Genomic DNA, 22,637 nt, shown 5'->3' on the forward strand with positions numbered 1-22,637 from the left:
AATGGCACTACCTAAAAGAATCCCCCACCTTGTGTGACTGTGGAGCAGAACAGAAAACTCCGTATTTGTATGCTTATCCACTATGGCCTGCCTCATGTACAGAGGAAGAATTGTTGGAGGGTACAAATAATGTTGTTGCTGTTGTTTGTTTTCGGTCAATAGATATTTACCCACTTGTGCTCCGATTTTTATCAGTTTTATACTCATTTATGCAATGCTTTTAATATGAAACAAATAAATCTGAGCTATCCTGCTTCCATCAGGTGTGATAGAAAATGCCATACCATCACGAGGGTTGATCCCACTACAATTAGGTCAAATTTTGTCTGTGGAATTTGGGGTGGAGGGTTATATTTCATCCCAAGGACAAAAATTGCCCCTGATCACTTGCTTATTAGATTGTATTGAAAGATAGAATTCATATCAGTGGAGCAGTTCATCTATTCTGAGGTATATTCCAAAATCCCTATCCAAAGTGCAGAACCTTAATCCATATATAGACTCACTATCTTTCAACATGGATGTATAACTTGGAGCAGAATCAATCTTCCTTTAGAAGCCACCAGCTGCTGTTCTCTCATGATTTTTAGACTACTGATGCACAACAAAAGAAGCTATTCATAAGTTAGTATGTTTGGTAGGCAGGCTTTCTTCTTTTTATGCCCAGGTGGTAATAAAATATCAATTGCCGGAATAGCACTTTGATCATTGATTCCTGAACTGCAGCACAAAATTCAGCAACTTTACTGGAAGTTCCATCGTCACATATCAAGTTTGTGATCACACTTCCAGTAACATGATGGTCAGGTTGCCAAAAACAACAGCAAATAACCAATTAGAAGGTTAGAAGATACAATAAAATCAAAGACTTTTGGAGTGCATGTGTAGTTGAAAAGAAGATCTTGTTTGACAGATCTGGGAACTCCCGTCAGGACTATGAGGAACTGGCTGATCTGTATTGCCTTGTTTCTCCGATGGATGTGCTGCATTTCCCAAGGTAGTACGTTATAAAGAGAAATGGGAATATTCCATTTAAAGAGGAAATTGTTGAGGTATTCATTATAGAAATGCTGCTTTTAACAGGTTTCTAGTAAAAAGAATTAATTCTATTTTATATTGAATTATCCAACATAAAGTTAAAACATTGCTTTTCAATAAAGCCAGTGGAATTTAATTGATTCCTTCAAAAATGTATGTTTTTTCACTGTTTTAACCTTTCACTCCACCTTTAATAGCTATTAAAACATCACAAGCATTTTACTGACAATGTAGTTTACTCCCCTTTCAATTCTTCTCAAATATAGGAATGAATAATTCCAGCAGTTTTCTTCCCACTGCAAGAAAGACCTTTTTAAATAAGTATTTCCAGTTCAGGAATTATTCTGTGCATTTGCGCAGAAAAAAAGCATTTTCTGCTGGAAAAACAAAAACAAAAAAGGTGTGGAAAATATTATTTCACTGCAGTCACATTAATTTCTGTGCAGAAAATGCTTTTTTATGCACAAAAAATTCCATGTTAGGAGAGGTGAATAGATTTGGTAGCTAAGTCGGTGTGATGGGCATTTAAAGAGCAAAGCATACTTTTTCAGAGTTTTCTTGTTTTTAATTCAGATAATTTGTTCCTTTTTAGTAACAAATTGTAAGTGAATTATATCCTGGGTCAACTGAAATATTTCTCTCTATTTATTCCTAATTTCTGATGTTTTGTGTATGGCCATGCAAAATTTCAATAATCCCTTCTAAATGTATTGAGTTAAAAACCAAACATTCTTACATCTTTTTGTAAGTATGTATATTGGAATGATTGGACTCCCCTCTCTCATTATCCATATATTAGGTTAGAGTCCATGGTGATTCAGATATGGTTTGCTTCAGAAGAACCTCTTCTCTGAATCTGTTTGAATTAGCTTGAATCAGTTTTAGTTTCATGTTTGTTTGAATCCAGCACACTCCATATCCAGACACAGCAACAAATTTATTTATTGATTTATTGTGTCAGTGCAACCAGTCGATTATATTACATTTCCAACAGAACAAAGCAAAAAGAACAGACAAAATGCAGAATTGTGAGTTTGGTAGTTGGTTAAATGTCCTTTGACCAGTATCTGGCCACTTGGAGTGCCTCTGGTGTTGCTGCAAGAAGGTCCTCCATTGTGCATGTGGCAGGGCTCAGGTTGCATTGCAGCAGGTGGTCAGTGGTTTGCTCCTCTCCACACTCTCATGTCGAGGATTCCACTTTGTAGCCCCATTTCTGAAGGTTGGCTCTGCATCTTGTGGTGCCAGAGCGCAGTCTGTTCAGTGCCTTCCAAGTTGCCCAGTCCTCTGTGTGCCCACGGGGGAGTCTCTCATTTGGTATCAGCCATTGGTTGAGGTTCTGGTTTTGAGCCTGCAACAAATAACCCTAATCAATAACCTGACTGAAAAACACTAGATAACAAATTTTGAAAAGTTGTTCTGTTCCTGATTTGAAAGTGTTATTTCCTGTTTAATTGTTTGGTACTTACTTTGAAAGTAGTTGCTACACTCCAGAAACTTTGTTTTTGTGGTTGCCACAAACTTTGTTGAATTGGTTGAGATTCTATGGACCTAATCACATTGAGCTCGTCCACCACCTTAAGATACCTCAAGATGGGAGGCGGTCACTTTATACCAGTGGCACTTAATTTTTTAGAAGCTTAACCAATCACACAAATGCTGTATGGAGCCCAGCTTGAACCCTTTTCAATTTATGCCCCACTACAGCGTGTTCAATCAAAATTCCTAAGAGCAGCTCTACAGGCTCCCAGATGTGTCTCTAACGCCACCCTGCGATTGGAGACAGGCTTCATGAAAGTGGATGTGGGAGTATGGACAGCCATTCCCAATTACTGACTATGTTTATCCTCCTCCTGACGTGGTCTTGGCCCTCTAACCATGAAGGACGACTTTCATTCCACATGGATTAAAACAATGGCAGTAAAGATCACAACACTAGGTTTCTCCCAAGGACAATTGCTAAGCATATGATGGGACTAAGCTAAGAAGCTCATTAAGAAACAGATCCTGGACATAGAGCACCGGTCAGACCTAGCCTGCTCCCCAGCCTTTATTGTTAGTGAAGCCAATAGATTCCTCACCGCCTCCATGGCATACCTAACAGACCTAGAGGTGACCAAACACCAAAGGCCTTTTATCCAGACAAGATTCCATGTTCTCCCATTGGCTGTACTGGAGGGGAGGTACAGGAAGACCCCCTTCAAGGAGAGATTCTATCTAAACCTTAGGAAGAACTTTGTGATGTTAAGAGCTGTTAGACAGTGGAATGAGCTACCTCGGAGTGTGTTGCAATCTCTGGAGGGTTTTAAGCAGGGGCCGGATGGCCCTTGTGGCCTCTTCCAACTCTTGGGTTCTAATAACAGAAGGTGTTACTAAATAATGTTTGTTTATATTTTACAATAGAAATAACATGTGAACCACCTAATATTGCCCATGGGGGTGTAAGAAATTCAAAGACTATTTACCGGGATGGTGAACGGATACAAATTTCCTGTGATGATGGATATAGACCTGCAGATAGAGATGACGCAACATGCACATGGGATGGATGGAACACGAGAGTTGAATGTATAGGTCTGTATGTTTCTAAAGCAAAGGGCATCTATGGTTACAGTTCACACTTGCACACATTTCATTGTAAGAAGGTTCCATTGTATACAGTGGAAATTTCATACTTAATCAATGTCACAGGACGCATTTTTAGTAAAGGAAATTGAATTAAGATAAAGGTAAAATTCTCTTGTCGGATGAAATGGAATTTGTTCAACCTTATGTTTGTTTTATTGTTAAGGAAATTGCTTAATGGCCTAAAACATTTTTCTTCCTTTTTATAGTGTCTCCTCTATTGTAGAATTAATGCAGGCACCCCTTTAACTGTCACAGCTAAGTGCTGTGGAATCATGGAAATTGTAGTTTCACAAGGTCTTTTAACTTCTCTGCCAAAGATTGTTGATGTTTCACCAAACCTCAAATCCCAGGATTCCACAGCTCTGAGCGTTGGTAGTTAAAGGAATATCAAACTGTGTTAATTCTATAGTCTAGAACAGGGGTCCCCAAACTAAGGCCCGGGGGCTGGATACGGTCCTCCAAGGTCATTTACCCGGCCCTTGCTCAGGGTCAACTTAAGTCTGAAATGACTTGAAAGCATACAACAACAACAATCCTATCTCATAAGTCAAAAGCAGGCCTACACTTCTCACTGAAATACTAATGTTTATATTTATTAAAATTGTTCTTCATTTTTAAAGTGTTTTTTTGCACTACAAATAAGATATGTGCAGTGAGCATAGGAATTCATTTATGTTTTTTCAAATTATAATCTAGCCCTCCAACAGTTTGAGGGACTGTGACCTGGCCCTCTGTTTAAAAAGTTTGAGGACCCCTGGTCAAGACATACCCGTAATCTTTTTTTTTTCATAAGTATGGTCAGTTGATTGATTAAGTTTTTAAACAGCTATTGTGACCAAATTAGGCTCCTTTAAAAAGTACCACAAATTCCATTGTTCTGTATTTAGGTTCTAAAATAGCTCCCAATTAATTTATTGCTCAGGATCCCACACTTTTAAAATCCTGTTTTGGGGGATGCTTTTTGACTCTGACAATACTTGAAGCAAAACCCGTTTCTTTAATATTAAATTGTCATCATCAGAATTCTCACATTCTATATTCTTTGGAAGCAGGGAGCATGTTCAGAAAATGTATTAGGATCACAAATGTCTTGCCTATTATGTGTAGTCAGACTTTGTAGTAATGTGATGCCACATAACAACTCCTTCTGTTGTAGTAGAGCCTGTAAGTAATGTTGCGAGCAGTAGTATGGGTGCCAGAAGCGGGAAATGGGGTAATCGTGAGCAGGAGTCAGATGAAGAACAACAGAGGAAGAGGATCCGGGATATACTTATGGCACCTACTGACGAAAACTCATTCGAAGGGTTTTCTGGAGACGAAGAGTCAATGAGTGAGGGAGAGGAAGGAGATACAATGGATGGAAATAGGGGAACAAAGAGGGTTACTCGGGAGCAGGAATTCGATGAAGAGCGACAGAGGAAGAGAATCCAGGATATACTTACTGCTCCCACAGATGAAGAATCATTTGTGGGCTTCTCTGGGAGTGATGGGTTAGAGCAGTGGTTCTCAACCTGGGGTCCCCAGATGTTTTTGGCCTTCAACTCCCAGAAATCTTAACAGCTAGTAAACTGGCTGGGATTTCTGGGAGTTGTAGGCCAAAAACATCTGGGGACCCAAGGTTGAGAACCACTGGGTTAGAGAGTGATGAAGATGGGGATGGCACATTGGACTGGACTAAGGTACAAGAGATACAAGATGTATGTGCGGAGCCAACATCTAATGACACATTTGTGGGGTTCTCTGGTAATGAGGATTGGCAACCAGGAAACATCTGTTGGACTGGACTAAGGTATAAGAGATACAAGATGTATGTGCGGAGCCGACGTCTAGTGACACATTTGTGGGGTTCTCTGGTAATGAGGATTGGCAACCAGGAAACACATCTGAGTCTTGGGGGGATCCAAGTCGTGACAGAAGATGGAGAACTTGGAGGGATGGAAATAGGAGTTTACGTGTGGAGTCAAGAACAGCTGTAAGAGATAATGACAGGGCAGAGGTCAGCTCATCTTCTGATGATGATGTGTAGGATAAAAGTGGGCTCTGAAATGGGGAATCTTTGCAGAAGGCAAGGTGTTGGTTTGTTCATGCTTTGGGTTCTTGCCGCTTGCTTGTTTTGTTTTGGCATTGGGTCCTGGATCTACAGGTTTCCGCTTCTGTTTGTGTGCTTTCAATTCAGCATGGATTCTCACGAGTGCAGATTTCCCCCTTCCTTGACTTTGGACCAGTTTTGACTACAACACTGCCTACGTGAGCTTTGGAACTTTGCTACCTTGAATTTGGCTTGCTACGACCTTGGACTTCATTTGACTACGCTTCCTCTTCACCAGTTCTTCTGTTTGTTAACTATTTGCTTGCTCTGCTGTTTTGCATCACTTTCAGAGTGCTTTGTGTTAATCCGGTTCTTTTCTCCGGATAATCCAGAATATTGCTTTAGGTTCCTTTTTGAACCAGGACTGGTTGTTACCTTTGTGTTTTGACCAGAGGCACTGAGTTAAGTGTCTCTGAGTCCTTTTTGCTTTGTTTAATAAACTTTATTTTGGAACTAATCTTGAGTCTGGCCCTTTAAGGTGTCTGTATTCCGACACCTTTGGCCTTGTAGGTATGTGATCCATAACTCTATAAGTTCCATGATCTGAATCTAAACATTTGGAAATCATGTTTGTACCCTTCAGGAGGAAAGGGTGTACAAGCATTGGTAGTTCCATAAGGACTCATGAAGCCTTTTCTTTTGAGAAAGGAATACAGAACAAACTAAAAGCTGACCAACTCTGATTTAGACTGAATCTAGTTTGTGATTTCAGTTTCTTTTCAGTTCCATTTGCATTCTTAACGGCTGAATACCTTTTTATCTATTCTACTCCAAGTACCATAAAATGGGATATTTTAATTTCCCACAAGAGGCACAGTAACAATATGGCCTCTAATAAGTGATGATTAATAGAGAAACAGGTTACTAACTTTTTTATTGGTCAAGTGTCAACTGAATTTATGTTTCATTATATAGCTATTGTATGCCGACAACCACAAATTGATAATGGCAACATTCGACCAAAGCAATTGCTTTACCAATATCAAGACTCAATTGATACATCCTGTGAGGCAGGATATCGTAACACTGATACCTCTTTCTGCACTGCTCATGGCTGGCAACCTCCTCCAGCATGTATACGTAAGTATCGTTCTCTTTGCAGTTTTAGAACATAGATAACTGTATTTTCCAGAGGAATGATGTTTCAGGCATGCGTAAGGTCAAAGCCAATTTTTTAACTCCCTCTTGTTTCCCTTTTCTATTCCATCCAGTATCTTCTTTCATTTGCCTAGGTAAATATGCCTAGGGAGCATACCACACCCCTATAAAAGCAGCTCCACTGGCTGCTGACGTTTCTGATCCCAATCCAAAGTGCAGGTTGTTACCTACAAAGCCCTAGATGGTTCAGGTCCAACCTATTTTCGAGACCACATATTCCCCTATGAACTGGCTCTAAGATCTGTCAGGAAGGTCTTCCTCTCAGTCCCACCTCCTTCTCAAGTGCGGTTGGTGGGGACAAGGGAGAGGACCTTCTTGGTGGAGCCCCCTCAGCTTTGGAACGCCCTCTCCAGAGAAATTAGGCTAGCCCCCACACTCCAGTGTTTGCAGAAAAACTTGAAAACATGGCTCTTCAAGCAGGTCTTTGAACATGGTTAAACATCTGTTAAAACTTGAGGATCAAGTGAATTGTTTGACTCTAGCACTTTATGTGACTGAAATTGTTATGGCCAATTGTAATCCGTGGCTTTTACTGCATCTTTATTGAATATTTTATTTAAATTAATAGGGGGTTTATATTCTATTTTATGTATATCTGTTTTATGTTCTTGACATTGTTATTGTTTTATAAATGTTTGTGTATTTTATTGTACCTGCTGCACTACTATGTGCTTTTGTAAGCCACCTTGAGTTCCTTTTGGGAAATGGTGGCGGGATACAAATAAAGTTGTTGTTGTTATAATTATTATTACTAGTAGTAGTAGTCGTCATAAATGGAAAGAGATACACAGAGTAAATGAAACACTGAACAAGTCTAGCTCATCTTCCCTATGGTAACACAGTAGATAGTGTCACTAGTGGTATGAAATAGTCATGTTTTTTCCCCACTTTCCTGGGAGAAATGCAGTTGTACTCCCCACAAACTATACGTTATTTTATTAGTATTCAGTTATATGCACTATACCTATGGACAAACATTCACTTCTCTTGAGAGAAAAAGTGAGAATTCGGGAAAATATTTCTGAATCTAGCTTGTGATTTCAGAAGGCTTGGATTTTTTTCAGCACATTTTATCTGAGTGTTTAGTGGACTCTTTGAAAATTATTTGCTCTCCAACCAGTGAAATCGGGATACAACACAATTGTGTGGGTTAAACTTTTATTATATGTTACCAATCAATCTCTGTATGATCTACCAGCCAATTCAGGGCAGAAAACATGTACTTGAACATGACCTTGAACATGAACTTACATTTTAATTTGGTGTGCAATAAAGTGAGGCAGTGACCATCAGAGGCCACCTCTACCTCCAACAATGGCTAGACACTAGGCTTGGGCGGTTTCGTTCGTTAATTTCGTAATTCGTTATTAATTCGTATTTAAATTAGCTTACGATCCAATATTGAGCCATGCAGGACTACTGTGAGGAGTACTTAAAAATCGAAACAATTTTTCCAATTTATTTTGTATTGTTTCGTAATTGTTTCGCAATTGGTTCAAAATTGTTTCGAAATTGTTTCGTAATTATTTCCATATGTCTGGTGCAAGTTTTTTAGTTGTTGTTTGTTTTATCAGTGATAAAAAATAAATTATCACACCAACAGTCAACAACAGAGGGAGAGGGAAGCTTCAGAAGTTCCCCTTGTCCCATTTGGAGGGTTTTTTAGCATATTGCGCAATTGTGTCCACCATTAACGAATCGATTCGTAATTTTATGACATTTCGTACATTTCGAACTTTTTAAAAGGAAAATTTCAGAATTGTTTAAAAAAACGAAACGCAAGGGCCCCCTAAAAACGAAACGAGTTTAGAACCAAATTTTTCCGTGGTTACCCAAGCCTACTAGACACCACTGTCTCCCTATGCCACCCAATGTTGTTCCCAAGGTGACCCTTCAAGGAAACGAGTGGAGCCACTTCTGCTCACCCTCACATCACTTCCTTTAATAATGGATGATGTTTCCCCTTCATAGCCTCCACCAGAGAGGGGGTGCCATGGTGCACACCAATATGTACCTATCCTTATCCTTACTTGCATGAAAACCTACTTAGCACCCACACACCCAGTTTGTCATGGATTAAACAGTGTAGGGTAGGTGAAAAAACCCTAGAGCATGGAGGGGGGGGATTCCTACCCAGCTCCTTAGTGGCGCCCCTTGTAAAAATACACTGTCAGAGCAGTGGGTGGGTCAGTGACAATGAGGGAATGAGGAGGAGTGCATTTATGTACATACCCACAAGGAGTCCTCGCGAAACTACTTTTCTGTAAGGGAGCAAAGTGCTTTCCTGCCCCCATGCTGAGGGCAGGAAAGGAGTTCTACTGTCTCCTTCCCTTGCTTCAAGATTAGAAGATTATTTGCAACCAGATGAGATGAAGCATTTTGGATGCCATATGGAATGTTTTTATCTAGCGCAATCTTCAGTAGAACCAATTCAACTCTAAGGAAAAGATACTTCTCCTGTTTCTTTACCATGGCCCAAGTTATGATTTTGACCTTTATAATTTATTTATTTATTTATTTGCTGCATTTGTTAACAGCTGCTCTCAGCCCTAGGGCGACTCGCGGCGGATAAGGGGAAATAGGTGTGGACAGTGACTTTTAGGATCAAAGGGAACATTGCTTACCTGAAGTAAACAATAATTAGGGTGGTCTGATCCTGCCTAATACCATCCTAGAAATAGTGCTTCTTTTTACAGCAGCTTTGCTGAAGGACACAGCACCTCTTGTCCTTTTAAATCACAAATTGGTGACCTTTCTGCATGTGTCCAGTCAGGATTAAATAAGAGTGGTAGACTATGTTTAGGGCACCTTTTCTAGCCTTTCTCCATGTGGGGTGAGCAGAGTGGATCCTAAACAGGGCTACTCAGTCATGGATATAGCTCAACTGCCTCGGACCTTGAGTTAGACTGGCTGAATCTGTCCATGTGCCAGTCCATAGGTAGGGGCTTCCAGATTTCACAGTTCTACTACCTGTGGCCTCTCGCCAATCTCTATAGGACTTTTCTTGGTTTTGGTTTATCTTGAAATATTGATTTATCTTGAAAGATGTCTGTGTGTGGAGACCAGTGCACAGCGACCAACGTACAATCTTCACAGAAAAAAGTTTTGATCCAAATGCATGATTAGTTGCCTCTTATCTGTTGCAGTTTTCATCTGCCATCAGAGCCATTGTAACATCTGCCAGAGGGAGACTGGCAGAGTGGGTGAAGATGGTGATCAATACCTCCTTGGAACAAGGCAAAGTTCTAACTTGCCTAAAGGAGGCAGTTGTGAGACGTATAGTAAAAAAAAGCCATCTCTAAACCCTTTTATAATTGGCAACTATTGGCCAGAGTCCAAACTTCCCTTTCTGAGCAAGTTTTTCGAGTGTGTGATGGCCTCCCAACTCCAGGGATTTCTGGATGAAATGGATTATCTAGATCCATTTCAATCTGGTTTCAGGCCTATGGAACAGAGACAGCTTTGATTGCCTTGATGGAAGGCTTATGCAGAAAGCCAGACAGGGGGATTCTCCTTGATCTCTCAGTGGCTTTCAGTAAGCGTTTGCCATGGAATCCTTCAGGATCACTGGGATAAGACTAGGAGGAACTGTCTTATAGTGGCTCCGGTCCTTCTTGGAGGGCCATACTCAGAAAGTGGTGCCGACCGCATTCCTTTGTAGAAACCTGTCCAGGCCCATTTCTCAGTCCCCACACCCACCTCTAGCCTAGTTTGTGGGAACAAGAGGGAGAGCCTTCTCAGTAGCTGCCCCTTGACTCTGGAACTCCCTTTTCCCCAATGAAGCCAGAATGGCCCCCTCCCTGCTGTCTTATCAGCAGCAGGCTAAACCCTTTTCATTAAGACAGTATATATATATATATATATATATATATATATATATATATATGAAAGCTGTTAAGATGAATTCAGGGGATGCTGTGGTTTTTAATTTTGGTTTTAACTGGGAATGGTTTTAATGGTTTTAACTGGGAATTTTAAAATGCTGTTTATATTTAATCCTGTTTTAATGTTTGCATATTGATGTATTTTAAATTATATGCTAATGCTTTTATGTCAAGCCACTCTGAGTCTGCTTCAGGAGAGATAAACCAGGGTATAAATAAATACATACATTAACATTTGCTTGCTCCACCATTGATTACTTGCATGATATTGTTTTCCTAATCAATAAAAATTGGGTCGGTAATCAAGGATTGGCTAATTTTCATCTCAGCTTAGATTAAATCTATTATCTTGTTTCAAAATGCAAGAAATATATCAGCTATTCATCTAGCCCTAGTCTTAGCCCAGGAATGCTAGCACAAAAGAAATAAGCACATTGAAAGAAAACAACACGTGACTGTAATATTAAATTTTGTTGATGCTTAATTTTCCCCTCTCTGTTCTTTTCTAAAGCAAAGCATTGCGAATATCCTCGTGTTCAGAATGGAAGAGTGTATGAATGGCAATCATCCTTTCCAAAGCGACCAGGTTCCACACTTTACTTTAGCTGTGATAATGGTTTTCTACCAGAAGATAAAAATACAGGGACTTGGCATTTATCATACTGCACTACTCGTGGCTGGCAACCAGAACCCAAATGCTTCAGTAAGTAAAATTTTCCTTGTATTCACCTTCCTTAGCAAGGAGAGAAATAATCAAGTATAGACATAACATGTTGCATTCAAATTAGTTTTGTGAAAAGTTCATTTCCAAAAAAAGCACTGACACAGGGATGAGAAAAGTGATCATTTGTCTTAGTCAATTCACATGTTTCATTTCTAGCTGTAAAATGCAAAATTATTGATGAGTGCAGCTGTAATGTAGAATTAATGCTGTTTGACAGCACTTTAACTGCTGTGGTTCAATATTGTAGTTTAGTGGGGCACCAGCATTCTTAGGCAGAGAAGACTAAAGACTCCATTGAGTCCATAGTACTAAGCCTAAGTACTTTCAAGCTGGAATAACTTGACAGTCAAATATACCCAAAGTTTGCACTTACAAAACAGGAAAGTAAATTTTCATAAGGAAGTAAACTCTCCAGAGAAAATTGATTCATTTCCAGTCCCAAATTTTCTGTTGTGTAATGTGCACAACAGAAAGGTTGTAATGTGAGAAAGAGAAAAAAAGATGTCTTTTGCTTATTCTGTGCTCCCCAAAGCTGGGATTTTCCTAATATCACATGCAAATGGCACATCTATAAAGTGGACTTGATCCAGTGTCCAGGCATTAGTTCAAGTCAGCTTGGTGACCCTATAGACACTCCCTCAGCTACTTTGGAGGCAACAGGTAGTCCCATTGCGCAGCCATGCTGAATATCCCCTTTCCTCCTCCCTAGCTGTCAAACTTGACACCAAGGTAGCTGTCAGTGCCATATTTGTCAACACCCGTGCTTCACTGTCATGGTATATCCCCAGGCTCCTTGATCCTTGGAAGTATAGGATTGCTGACAGATCTGGTTAGGAAATGCCCCAACTATCTTGAATATTCCTAACTTGGAGGTCCACTGAAATACTAGTTCAGGATTTGGGTTATCCCCTTAGTTAACTTAAGTCGATGGTATTTAGCCATCAATGGGATGATCAGATATTACACTGACCTAAGTAGTTAGTGTAGATGTGCTCAAGGTAGTGGAAGTCCAAACTCAGGGCAACTCATGAATTTCAGCAAACTCTGGGGCATTCCCAAATTTCTGCCAACATGGGGTAAAACAGGGTTTGCTTCGTATAGGCTGGAAGTCCCAGGATTTTGTGTGGACATCATGTCACTATTTCTGGTCCTTTTCAACATTTGTAGCCAGGGTAGACAGGGTCAGAGAAAGCATCATCAATTTTAATTCTGTCCAGACACAATCCCAAGAACCACTACAGTTGACAATCTTCAAAGGCATCTTCTTCCGTCATTTATTACAGGATTGGTAAGGCTATTTCTTTGTAGAACAGGTTGCAGCCAACATACCAAGCAAAGCTAAGACCACTTTGATTATCATAGGCTTCCAGGAATAAAGCAGGATCAACAAACTTTTCTGACCTTTCAGTGGAAATGCAACTCTGTCCTGCTGATTACGTTGAACACCTATGCATAGAGCAGAAGCAGAACCATCTTTGTCACATCTGTATTGATCCTCAAGTTATTGTCCCATGTGCAGTCAGTAATTGAGCCAAGACACTGGTTCCGAATTCCCATTGCGTTATCCAGTTTAGATAGAAATAATCAATTAGTCATAAGGGCAGGCTTCATTGGAGGCTTTTAAATAGAGTTTGGTTGGCCATCTTTCAGGGGTACTTTGTGCTTTTCCTACATGGCAGGGGGTTGGACTAGATGGCTCATGTCTCTTCCAACTGTATTATTCTATGAATTGATGTTCATTGGTGAGTAGGAAGTTATATCCAGTCCCTCACATCAGGGAAAGGCAGTGTGATAAAAGGAAGCTCTGTCTCATCCTTCAGAGCTTCACTCTCCAAGGTCATAGAATTTCCTTTCCTAACACAGTTAAGCAATGTTCAAATGACTTGGGGAAGCACAGAGAACTCTAACTGTAAACAGGCGTGGGATTCAGAAGGGAGTAAATGTGTACTGTGTTTCTGAACTGAGTGAAGGAAAAGGCCTGACATATCTCAGTTTGAATATTTTTATTATACATTTGGAACTAAGCACTGTTAGAATGGAAAATTAATACAATATTTTGAGATAGTTTTCAGCATTGTTCATAATGTAATCATATGTGCTGTGTGTTTGCTTAAATGGGTTGCATGGCATGCCATTCACTCTTGAAAGTACCAGAAAAAAAATCCATAGTTCTTATGGAAATCTTTTAGATTTTCAAAGATTAATAGCAAGAAAATGTGTTTTGCTCTAAGATTATAGGCTCTCTCTAAAATAATGAAATATATTAAAATCAAAAATCTATAAAAGAATGTTACATTTTATTGGCCAAGCAAATTCTGCAAAATACATTATGCAAGTTTTCAAAGCTTCACTGGCTTCTTCATCAGGCAAAGATGCAGAAAATAATCCAGAGGAAACAAAATGATGATGTTTGAGCCTCTCAAGTCTACATTTTATCTCAAATGTTACTTCTGTTGTTAATTAAGATAAATCTGGTCTGGAGTGATCTCAGCAAATGCAAATGCTTCTCCCCTTCTGTGCCATATAGGAACTAGTGACAACAAGTGAAAAAAACAGACAATAAAATGGTCAAATGAAGGAGAGGGAAAAAGAAATTGGATGTATGGATTTATCTCCTATTACTTTTTAGCTACCATTGTAGAGGAGATTACTTCAAAAGTACCCTATTTCATCAAATCATGTTATGTTGATAAGAATGTATGTTGCATGAAATATGACAATAGAGAGACGGGTTGATATATTTTGTGGTGAAGTTCAAATTTATCTAGTACTAAGCAAGCATTCTTAATTAAAATCCATTATAGGGCATATAGTACCCAGGTTGATATCAGGTTAGAAATGCTAGATCTCTGGAGATTCACCCAGTGCTTAACTTTGCAGCATGCCTACCACCCCATTACAGAATGAAGAAGTTAAAAGGGAAAGGAATGATTTTCCCCATCCCATTTTTAACATTTAAAAATGTATACAGATTTTAATTTATGTCATCTGTCTATATACTTGGTGTAAGAATACACTTTGATTCCCTATAATAATTTTGCATAGGTGATGCAACATAATTGTTCTTTTGCTTTTAGAACAATGTGATCCTCCTCGACGAATTCCACATGGTTTTTTAAATTATTATCAGCGGCCACTCATAGAGGGCAATGTGATTTCATATGGATGTGATAGAGGATACAGTCCTGCAAATCAGCAAACAACAACCACATGCACAAAAAATGGCTGGTTTCCAACTCCAAGTTGCATTGCTCAAGGTAAGCAGGTTTTAGTTCGTTGTTGAAAATATCCAATCTGAGATTATTTCTTTCCTCTGTTTGCAGAGTATACTTTTTTGACTTTATTTACACAGCTGAAGTAGTTGGATGCATTGCGCATACATCTGGAAACCCATGGTAATTCACCAAGAACAATGATAGGGAAGGACTTCACAGGAGCTATTATTGGCTGGCACTTTTACATGCACCATATTTTCACAGAAACATCATTGCTGTTATCCTATGGGAGACACACAGATACATGATAAGGAATGAAGCTGTTTCTCTAAGTTGTAGCCATGGGTTCGTATGAATCTTCATTAGAAAAGGCAACCTGATTTTTTTCCAAAAACATTTTTTTTCTCTCATATAGTTTTCCAAACCTAGAGTTTCAATTATCCTTCTTGGGAAAATGCACCTGAAAATTAAATTTGAGGAAGGAGGGAGGGAAGGAAGGTGAGAGGCATGATGATGAGTACAGATCACCTGAGTCTCAAGGCTGGAGCCGAGCTATCACCCATAAACTCATAATGGCTGGTTCTGCCTTGCAATTGAATATCTGGATATCATTAGCACCTACCACCATGTCTCTAGGAGGAAAAAATGTGGATTCTGTAGGAGTAAAGAGAGCAGAGTACAGGCAGTCCCCAAGTTATAAACATTTGACTTACAAATGGGGCATGAGACATAGGAAGTGAGATAAATCTACTCCTCAGAAGGGTATGTGAATCCAGGAAGAGATATCATGGGGAAAAGAAGTCTCCACGGAATCATTATACTCTATCCTTCTTTCCACGACAGCCACATTTTCTGAAATCCAATTATCACAGGGACAGAAAGTGAGAGGAAATATTCTGAACAGGGGTACAGACAGCAAAATAAATGTTACTGGGGTGATAACCCTCCCCTATGCTATCCAATAGATAGAAGAAAGGGAGGAAGGAAGGGAGGGAGGGAGGAAGGAAGGGAGGGAGGGAGGGAGGGAGGGAGGAAGGAAGGAAGAAAAAAAAAAGGAAGACTGGATTTACCAGTATGAAGAATCAGCTACTATACCTTTAGAGAGGAAACCATGATGAACTTAGCAACAGCTTCCCTGCCACCTTACTGGAAAATATGTATGTGTGCCGCCATCTAGATATCTTGGTTATCATTTATCTATGATCTAAAAGTAAAATATCTTCTTTAAAATGCTCTTTTTCTTTTATAATATATATTAAGAATTTATATTTTCTAGGAATGGAATTTGTTTTCTATCTACTATTTTTTTTTGGTCGTGTCAGGAGTGACTTGAATGACTGCAAGTCACTCCTGGTGTGAGAGAATTGGCCGTCTGCAAGGACGTTCCTATGCTCCTCATCCACCAATCTGCATCTGTTCATACTCCAAACTTCAAATGTATGTGCACCAAAGAAAGGCAAAATCAATTCAATGGGATCCTACTTGCACTGCTACATATTGACATTCAGACAATGTAGACATTTTTTTCCTAAACAACTTTGGAATCTTTAAATGGTTCTGGCCCAGTCTATCTATCTGAACGCATCTCTCCCTACGAACCCCCCAGGAACTTAAGATCGTCTGGAGAGGCCCTGCTCTCGATCCCGCCTGCTTCGCAGGCACGTTTGGCAGAGACAAGAGACAGGACCTTCTCTGTGGTGGCCCCACAGCTGTGGAACTCCCTCCCTAGGGATATTAGATCAGCCCCCTCCCTCCTGACTTTCTGAAAAAGAGTAAAAACTTGGCTCTTCAAGCAAGCATTTGGAACCCTGAAGTAAACAGACAAACTAGAGTTGGAAATTGACCAAGGAACGGACAAGACAATGTAATGGATGAAATTTGAATGAGAGGACATAGTCTCTTTTTAAGTTATTTATTATGCACTGTCATTTATGTTTAATTGCACTTGATGTTTTTGCTTTATCAATGTATGTATTTTGTTTCGGCATGGAATTCAGCCTTCGGGCTGAAATGGGAGGGATAGAAACAATGTAATGTAAATGTATTTTTCTCCTTTATAATGAGACAATATTTTTTATAAAACTATCACAAAGATCTTTCTTATTTGTATCATGTCCCCATTTAGATGTAACCTGTGGAGAACCTCCTGTAATTGCTAACGGTGATATCGTGGTGAACAGAGACAATATTGTGGTGAACAGAGACAACATTTATCTTCCTGGTCAAGAACTGCATTATAAATGCCATAAAGATTTTGAAATATCTGGACGAGATACTATAAGGTGTGAAAATCGGGCATGGTCAGAACCACCAACATGTGAAGGTATGGATGAATTATTTCCAAATCCTCTTGCAAAGTTTCAGTGGTAAGCATTGAGAAGAAAAAGAAAAGAAAATGGAAGGGATTGGAAGGAAGGAGACACAGGGTTCTCCAACCTTCTAATGCATGTTTAACTATTTCTGATGTGAAGGTAGAGACACATCTCATTATTACATTTGAAGGACAAATAGAAATGACAAATGAAAAAAACTAACCACTCTAAGAGGAATCCAGAAAAGAAATCCAATTCTGTTAAAGGAGGGAGGAGGTTTGCTGATGCAAGGCTTCAGAAAAACAGACATTACAAATGTACAGATATTGTTTTTGTTTTTCAAATGATCTTTCAAGGATTGTTTTCTCCAACATTTTAGATGTGAGTTGTCCCCCTCCACCTGACATTCTTCATGGTTGGCTTCGAGGAAATAGAAAACCAAAGTATTCGCCTAATGAAAGTGTGCAGTATCAGTGTGAAAATGGATACTATATGTCTGGATCTCGTATAGTAAAGTGTTTAAAGAAGCAATGGTCAGAAGCACCCCAATGCAGAGGTATTTGATCCCATTCTGATATATCTTGAAAGTGAGGTACAAATTAAAATGGAAGTTTTCTCTTTTTTTCTATGTAGACTTTTGATTAGCTTCTCAAGAGTGAAAGGAAAAGTCTCCCATGATTTTTAGCAATGGCTAAAGACGACCTACCTACTTGAGGTCAGCTCATCCGACATGTAGTTCAACTTATGTGGCATAGAATGACCTATCATCCATTTTGTCTCTTATTCAGGATTGCAAGGGTTATAAGAAGGCTCAAGTCTTGCTTACCAAAATCCATAGCTGAGGTCAGCACTGATATTTCTATGCAGGAAAACACATTTTTGCAAATTATTTCGTATCCAATTACTTCTGATTTCTGCACAGAAAACAATTTTTTCCATACAGAAATTAATATTTCTGTGTTGAAATTTTATTTTCGACAGAGAAAAATATGTGTTCTGCATACAAAATGATCTTTTTGTACAATTTTTCATGTGCCTGTTGTGTGTGGCAAATTGCATGTGCATTTTTTGTAGAGAATAAATCTCTACATTAAAATTTCCATCAGTCCAGGATTCTTCTACTCCAAGCTTCTTATAACTTGAGAAACATTTTGCCCAATAATCTCTCCTTTTTCCTAGCAGGAAGGTGTTTGAAAGGCTTGGATAAATAAATGTCATTCTGTATTTTGTGATAATACTGTTTGCCTGTTTGTCTGAATTGCATGGATTGATACAAGCTCATTTTGGTGTCCATGCCTCAGAGCACAATATGGGATAGATTACTGTTTGCCTTTTCCAGTACTGTTGACTTTATGAGTAAATGCTCTTTCTTGCCAAACTAAAGATGAAGAATCCCATGATTTGGTTTGTACAATTTTCAAACTGTGTTGATGCACAAATTCATTCTGTATCACTACTAGTTTAAATTTTCTTGGTTAAAAACTTTGCATGAATGTACACATATATTTCTCCTAATATCTGCTTTCTGTTTGCATTTCTTTAAATACATTACATAAGTATTTTAGTACAGATTTCATTTTATGTATGTATTTATTTATTTTGAGCATTTATATCCCGTCCTTCTCACCTCTGAAGAGGTTTACGGGATGGCTACAACAGGCAGCCATTAGATGCCAACACAGTACATTAAAATCACAGTTACAATTAGCATAATTAAAAACAATTATAAACATTCCATTTTAAAACAGTTCACCTGTTCAAAATCATAGTCCAGGTCAATCCATTGCAGTAACTAAAACATTCTCTTCCCAGTTAATCCATCTATTGTTCAAATGCTTGATCCCATAGCCAGGTTTTGAGTTTTTTTTACGAAAGGTCAGGAGGGTGGGGGCAGACCTAATGTCATTGGGGAGGGAGTTCCACAGCCGAGGAGCTACCACGGAGAAGGCCCTGTCTCTCATCCCCACCAGTCATGTCTGCGAAGGTGGTGGGACCAAGAGCAGGGCTCCCTGGATGATCTTAACGTCCTTGGTGATTCATAGAAGGAGATACATTTGGACAGGTAAACTGGGCCGGAACTGTTTTTAATCAGCAAACTGTTCCACTACATTTGACAAGCATGAAGTTTGGATTCTATTTCATTTCTTCATTAAGAAAATATGAGTTGAGTTGGTTTGAATTTAGTTGTATGAACAAGCAAACTTGTTCCCACTGCTGCAATGAACTTTAATGAGTGTTGGAAAAAAATGAATGATTATTTCCCCCGCATATTACAACCCAAGAAAACCCCAATGCCATGACAAAACATACATATTACTTGTACTTTATAGAATAATATGTATGTTGTTCATGGTTATTTTTTCATTTGCCCATTTTTATATAATCATAATGCTTTATTTATAGCTCTCCCTGTCTCCTCAAAGGGAATCAGGGTGGCTTACAACAAAATAAAAATAAGTGGTAAACATTCAATGACTGGGGATAAGGTATAATAAAAACAAGCTCAATAAAAATGATAAAAAGCAACTTAAATGAACAAGACATAATACAATCCACACAATAACATCATATTAAATCCTAAAAATCTCTTAAAATTTGACTAAAATTATTGGATTGAGGATGGTAAACAATAGATTAATGAAGGTAGATGTTCAGCAATTAGGTAAGGGTGCATATAACGTGTAATTAGTCCTCCTTCTCTCCATAGGCTAAAGTGCATAGATGTGATTTTAAAAGCTTTTTAAAGGAGAGGAGATAGGGGGGCATTTTTAATTTAGGGAAGGAGTACCAGAGACGGGGAACGATTGCAGAGAAGGCCTTTTCTCTTTTCCTCATCAGCTAGGTTTGAGACAGAGGTGGGACCTAGAGCAGGGACTCTTCTGCAGACCACAGTGCTCGTGCTGATTTGTAAACACAGATGCGTTTTTTCAATAGTCTGGGTCCGAACCATTTAGGCTTTATAGGTAATAACCAGCACCGCAGACCAGCAGCCAGTGGACATGCTGTAACATAGGAGTTGTCCGCTCCTTCTACGGTGCTTCAGTTAGTAATGTGGCTGCTGATTTCTAAACCAGCTGCAGCTTCCGAACCATCTTCAAAGGCAGTCCTATGTAGAGAGTGTTGTACTAGTCCAGGTGAGATGTTTCTAAGGTGAAAACTACCATGACCTGGTTGCTCAAGCCATGGGTGCAGCTGGTGCAAAACTTTTAATTGTGTGAAGGCACTCCTGACCACTGCCAGCACCTGCGATTCCAGGATCAGCGATGATTTCAGGATCACCCCCAGACTACAAACCTGTGTCTTCAGAGGAAGTGTGACCCCCCTCCAACACAGGCTGTAGCCCCACACTTCTGTCTGCCTTCCAACTAACCAGTAGTACCTCTGTTTTGTTTGAACTTACCCTCAACTACCCCTAAACCAGTCCATCACTGATGACAGGCACTGGTTTAGGGGTAGGACGGCATCCTTGGCATTTAGTAGAGAGGAGTAATAGTTGGGTGTCATCCACATAAATTTGACACCAAATTCCAAAACTCCGTATTATCTCTCCGTATTATCTCTCCCAGTGGTTTCATGTAAATGTTAAACAACATGGGGGACAGAAATGAAAACTGAGGGACTCCACAGTTTCCCAGCATCTCCTTCTGGGTTCAACCCTCCAGGAAGGACCAGTGCCACTGTAGAACAGTGCCCCAAAAAGTGGTATCGAAAGTTGCTGTGAGGTCCAGGAGAAGTGGCAAAGACACAATCCCTCTATTTAGCTCTCTTTGTAGATCATCCACCAAGGTGATCAACACCATCCCTGTCCTGTAGTCAGGCCTGAAACCTGATTGAGATGGATTCAGATAATCAGTTTCATCCAAGAACCTTTGGAGTTGTGAGGCCACTACCTTCTCTAGAACCTTGCCCAGGAAGGGGAGATTGTATAGTGGCCTATAATTACTCAACTGAGTGGAATTCAGTTCCAGAGTCTTCAACAAGAGTCCCTGAAATTAGTAGGCATTATGCCTTGGGTCAGGGAGGCATTTACCAGCACCTTTGCCCACTCTGCCAGTCCCCCCCCCCCCACCGATTTAATGAGTGAGAATGGTCAAGGGTCCAGAGAACAGGTGGTTGGTCTCATTCCTCCAATGATCTTGTCTACATCCTTGGGCTGGATAAGTTGAAAGGAATCCACAGTATCATGACAAACAGATGCTTCAGTTACATCCACTGAGACTGCATTAATATTGGTGTCAATGTCGGAGCGGATCCAAGTGGCTTTATCTGCCAAATTCCTCATAATGAACTGTCAATTGATCAGGGATCCATGGCTGTGCAGGGTTTAAGAGTGCCCTGGTCACTTGAAACAGCTCTCTTGGGCAGTTCCTTGCAGATGCAATGTTGGTTGCAAAATATTTCTTTGCTGCCTTCATTGTCACAGAGTAGACTTTTAAATGAGCTCTTGGTCAGATTCACTGTGAGATCTACACCAACACTGCTCTAGTCTCCATTTCAATTGATTCATCGCGGTCAGTTCCCTAGAGTACCAGGAAGTTGATTCGGCTCTGCTTTTTGAAAGATGTTTGAGAGCGATTGTGCCAACTACCCTGGCTACCTCTGTGTTCCAGAAGTCTGCCAGAGCTTCAACAATATCACCTACCAAAGAGGCAGGAAAATCCCCAAGAGACATCAGAAATCCATCTGGATCCATAAGCCTACTGGAGTGTTCCTCTTGATTGGCCCTCCACCCCTGCAGAGGTTTAGAGCCCCAGTGAGACTAAACCTGGCCAGGTAGTGATCAGTCCATAACAAAGGAACTCTGGACAGTTCCTTGACAATATCGTCACCATCATCCCACTCTAAACAGAAGACCAGGTCTACAGTGCGTCCAGTGCTATGGGTTGGGCCAGAAACCACTTGGGACAGACCCATGGTTGTCATGGCAGCCATGAAGTTCTGAACCACTCCTGACAGGGCAGTCTTGGTGTGGATGTTGAACTCTTCCAGCACTACTACCATTGGGAATCCAACACCAGGCCTGAGACCACCCCAGATAGCACATGCAGGGAGACTGTTGTGTAGCAGGATGAACACTACACCAACAGAATCCCTGTTCTGTCCTGGCCACTCACCCTTACATGGGCACACTGGAATGTGGTCAACTGTGGGACTGGACACTTGACCAGGTCAATGGAGTCTCGATTAACTATTGCGACTCCTTTTCCCCATCTCTAGATCTGGCTTGCTGCTGCACACTGAAACGTGGTGGGCAAAGTTGGGAGAGATTTGCACCCCCCCTCCCCCCAATCCAGACAGGTCTCAGTAATACAGACTAGGTCTGCATGCTCATCCAAGATTAAATCTGTTGTTTTTCCATTCACCAACCTGGCATTAAGCAGCAGCTTGGAGGGCCTGCTATCTTGTTTACCTAGACAGATGTGGGTGGAGTGGGTGGAGTGGGTGAATCAATTGAAATGGAGACTAGAGCAGTGTTGGTGTAGATCTCACAGTGAATCTGACCAAGAGCTCATTTAAAAGTCTACTCTGTGACAATGAAGGCAGCAAAGAAATATTTTGCAACCAACATTGCATCTGCAAGGAACTGCCCAA

At 40.0% G+C, this 22,637-nt stretch overlaps 1 protein-coding gene across 16 annotated transcripts in view; it reads left to right on the forward strand.

The window, feature by feature from the left end:
* Nucleotides 1–876: 876 nt before the first annotated feature.
* The window catches only part of LOC132774436 (complement factor H-like), a 136,405-nt gene continuing 114,644 nt past the window's right edge, over nucleotides 877–22,637 (forward strand). For 9 of the 16 annotated variants that reach the window (XM_067467583.1, XM_067467580.1, XM_067467594.1 and 6 more), the window contains exons 1-5: nucleotides 880–1,000; nucleotides 3,439–3,609; nucleotides 6,668–6,832; nucleotides 11,306–11,497; nucleotides 14,596–14,775. In XM_067467583.1, the coding sequence (XP_067323684.1) occupies nucleotides 937–1,000; nucleotides 3,439–3,609; nucleotides 6,668–6,832; nucleotides 11,306–11,497; nucleotides 14,596–14,775 (772 nt within the window). In that variant the 5' untranslated portion in view covers nucleotides 880–936. Of the gene's footprint in view, nucleotides 1,001–3,438; nucleotides 3,610–6,667; nucleotides 6,833–11,305; nucleotides 11,498–14,595; nucleotides 14,776–22,637 lie in introns of all 16 variants that reach the window. The other 7 variants (XM_067467586.1, XM_067467592.1, XM_067467597.1 and 4 more) reach the window with 4 other exon arrangements.

This window comes from Anolis sagrei, chromosome 4 (genome assembly GCF_037176765.1).
Source record: "Anolis sagrei isolate rAnoSag1 chromosome 4, rAnoSag1.mat, whole genome shotgun sequence".
Lineage (NCBI taxonomy): Eukaryota > Metazoa > Chordata > Lepidosauria > Squamata > Dactyloidae > Anolis > Anolis sagrei.